This window comes from Neopelma chrysocephalum, unplaced genomic scaffold (assembly GCF_003984885.1).
Source record: "Neopelma chrysocephalum unplaced genomic scaffold, ASM398488v2 Primary Assembly neopelma1_97017, whole genome shotgun sequence".
Taxonomy (NCBI): Eukaryota; Metazoa; Chordata; class Aves; order Passeriformes; family Pipridae; genus Neopelma; species Neopelma chrysocephalum.
The window spans coordinates 3,723,520-3,727,128 of NW_020925659.1; the positions used below are offsets into that span (position 1 = coordinate 3,723,520).

General features: G+C 39.7%; 1 protein-coding gene across 1 annotated transcript in view; it reads right to left on the reverse strand.

Annotated features, from left to right (window-relative positions):
- Positions 1 to 308, reverse strand: part of ADAMTS19 (ADAM metallopeptidase with thrombospondin type 1 motif 19) — a 138,070-nt gene extending 137,762 nt beyond the window's left edge. The window contains exon 1 of the mRNA XM_027671014.1: positions 89 to 308. Coding sequence (XP_027526815.1) covers positions 89 to 308 — 220 coding nt within the window. The remainder of the gene's footprint in view (positions 1 to 88) is intronic.
- Positions 309 to 3,609: the final 3,301 nt, after the last annotated feature.

Genomic DNA, 3,609 nt, shown 5'->3' on the forward strand with positions numbered 1-3,609 from the left:
GTCGCGTCGTGTCCTGTCGTGTCGTGTCCTGTCCTGTCGGGGCGGGCGCTCACCCGGCGCGGCCCCCCTTCCTTCGCCCCGCCGCAACCCCGCCGCCGGGCCGCGGGCAGGCGCCCGGGCGGGACCACGGGCGGGCGGGTCCGGGCCGCGACACGACAGGACACGACACGACAGGACACGACGCGACACGACACGCGTGTCCTTTGCGCGGCCCCCGCCCGGACCCCGGCCCGGACCGACGGCACCTTCGCACCCCGCCCGCCCCTACCGGCCGCGTGCGCCCCGGCAGCAGGAAGGGCTCCCCTCATCCCCGTCTCCAGGAGGGCGCTCAGCGGAGCCTTAGCCTAAATTCAGGGAACGGCAGAGATTGGCCGCCTTAGCCTGGTTTCGTGTAATTTGATTCTAAGATCCCTTTTGCCCCCACCACGCAGCTCTTCGTGGAAACCCATAACTTTCCACCCCGACCCTTGTCAGCAGAGTAAATGAGTAGTCGAGCGAAAAAGCTTTAAACTGCACATGTAACCTCAGCATGAACTGCGGAAGCAACAGGTAAATACCTCCCTCTAAAAGCTGGGTTTTGTCGTAACTTCTGCTGCTTTACCTACTGTTGGTGGTGTCAAAGGTGATTGTTCTGCCTTAGGGGAAAGTAGAGCAATCTAGTGTGGTGAGGAAAGCCATCTGTGCCGTTAAGAGTAAGTTAAGAAGTTACAAGAATTCTTTCTACAAGTAAGTTGTGTAAAATGAAAAGCAAAACATACAAACAAACAAAAATCACGTGTTACAGCTCCAAATAAGAAACAGGTTTAAACTCCACAGAAGCTAAATGCAGCTGGCTTTTGCTTTCTGCTGTGTTCAATAGCTGCTTGAAACCTGTGCTGCATGGGTAGGTATTCTCAACTTCCTCCAAACAGTATTTTTGATTATTTGTTTTATTTTATAGGGAAAAAAAAGTTATCATACACTGGTCCTTTTTTTTTTCATCAGAGCCAACTTACACTAAGCAAAATCAAAGGTACTTGGTAAAAACAAGATGAATTGATTAGGAAGAAGGGAGTTTTCAGAGACTACGAACTGGTATTTGCCAGATAATTAGGTGACCTTAAAATGCATTTAAAGTGAAGCCTTGTTTTCCCAAGTAAATAACAGCATACATACTAATTTACAGTGGAATTAGTTAATAGGCCAAATCCTGCAGCCTTTTCACAGCCAAGACTCTCCTTTCAACTGATCAGGAAGTGCTGCAAGATGTGGTTTATAACCTAATAATTACTATGAACAAATCCTTATTGTATTTTTGTTAAAACAAATCAAAATATTTAGACAACATGCATTAACACATAGAGAACATCTTTGATGTGTATACAGTTACATCCCAAAATATATAAATGCACAACAAGCAGGAATGAGGTAAAAAGATATGGCATGTGTATCTCCTTATTTTAAAACTGTGAATTACTGTGACTGTTTTCAATCTGCTGAAGTTAGTCCCTTTGGACCAAATTCTGCTTCTCTTACTAAAGTGTATAAACTTAGTAAAAAGAAAAAAGCACTGCTTTTAACAGTAAGGTAAGGAGAATTTGGCCTTTTCAACACAAGCTGCAAGGGGTAAAGAGACTTTAAGAAATAATTGAGAAAGACTTTAGTATGTTTTACTTAATCACCAGCCAAAAAAAGGAGCATTTCAAACAGTTCCTCACATATGAATACAGGAGAAGCTAACGTCAACATGGAGCTGCAACAAATTTCTTCAATTTGTTTTATGTTTTATCATTTCAATAGTTAAAGTAAAAATATAGGGGGAAGTTCTCTCTGCTTAAGTTTACAGAAACTGTGCTATAAAATAGAGCCCCTACTGGTGTCCATTAGTTTTAACAAAGAGCCTGGTCATAGGTTAATACTGGTAGATGATATTGTAATCCACCACATGCTAACTGTTATCACTGTGAAACTACTGCAGGGAAGCCTATGTCTAAAAGAATAAGAATTAAAGGAACAAAACAATGCTTTCATAATACAGTTATTTTGCAGAGAGAATAACATTGTATGCACGTGTACTGACTATTTTCTTAATCACAAAGCCATCAAAAGTCTTTGCAAAATAGTTTTCATTTTACAGAACATGTTGTGCATGGGCTGGTGTTAACTGCCTTTGTAAAATTGGAAGAAATAATATCTTCAAACTTTATATAGAGCTAAATGAAAAGAAACAGCAAGTTTGCTCAAGTAAATTCTTAGAACTACACTTCCTATCTGAAAGGTCGAAGCCTTTTGGCATTTTAAGGGACTCATGTGGAACTGTAAATGCATTAAGTACAGAATGTGTTAATTTTTAAAGTATATCAGTGATTCAGACTATCTCAGTGACATGAGAAAAAAAATTACAGAACGTGAGGTAAAGAGTGTGTCCTTATCAGTCCTTCCTGACTGAGACAAATCACCCTAATTTTGTTGAAATCAATACAAAGTTGGCAATTTCCTCTCTTTTAGTCCCCCTGATGTTATATTTACAGAATTCACATATATTTATTCACATATATTTACATCAGTCCCTTAGAGGCTGGCAGGGCAAGGATTCTCTCAGGCCCCACCACAGGCTGACTTCTCATTTCTTCAGTTTTCCAAGACCATTCATGATCACTGATAAAAAACCACAGACATTTCAAGCCATCATTCGAAGACATCAATATCACTCTTCAACTTCCACAGCCTCCTCCCCCCATGGTTTTTTCTAAATCCTGCTGTAGTTGCTGTCTTACCTTATGTAAGCAAGGGCAGAATCCCCACTCTCCCCATGCCCCCATTTCACTCAGTCTGTTTAGAGTGATTTATTTCTGGAGATTAGGGTAAGTAGGGACAGATCATACTGTTGAATTCAAAATGTCAGCATCTAGCAATATAAACACCACCATCAGCCAGGGACTTTCCTTGGTTTATTTTTTCTCTTTACGTAATCATCTAACTGTAAAAGCGATCAAGTTTATGCATACAAAAGTGATTTAAGATTACCTCAGCTTTACATTATGTACAAGATTGCCTCTAGTAATTGTTATCAACCTCCCCCCCAAACCTTTAAACTTTTTCGTAGGGATATAGTTGTTAATTATTTTTGCATATGTTTTATATAAAAATATTGATTATACCATTGATTTTTAAAAAATATTTCAGACTTGCTTCAAATTTTTACACCTTAACAAAATATGCTAGGTTAATGGGAAAAAAAATCTATTCTGCTTTGAATGGGGCTTACTACCTTAAGGCCACATATCTTATGACCATTGAGACTAGAAACAGAACTTTCACATCATCCTATGTCTAAGGTACTTTGCAAATGTTATCTCAGTGTAAAGAAACTTGTTTAAAAGCAGATTATACTAAATATTTTTGATGCTCAAGATATATGTGGACCAGTGGAAGTTTTCTCCACCTAAGCATGAATAAAAAGAGTTTTATTCTATTTCAGAAAATGTTGTGTTCCCTAACCCTTCCACTGAACATTGAATTTCCACTGTCTCTTAGCTCACAGACTCTGAATGTTTAGTCTGTAATTCTATACTGTTATTTACATGCTCAAAACGAAGGGTTTATTTAAAAGGTATATGTTTAAGACCA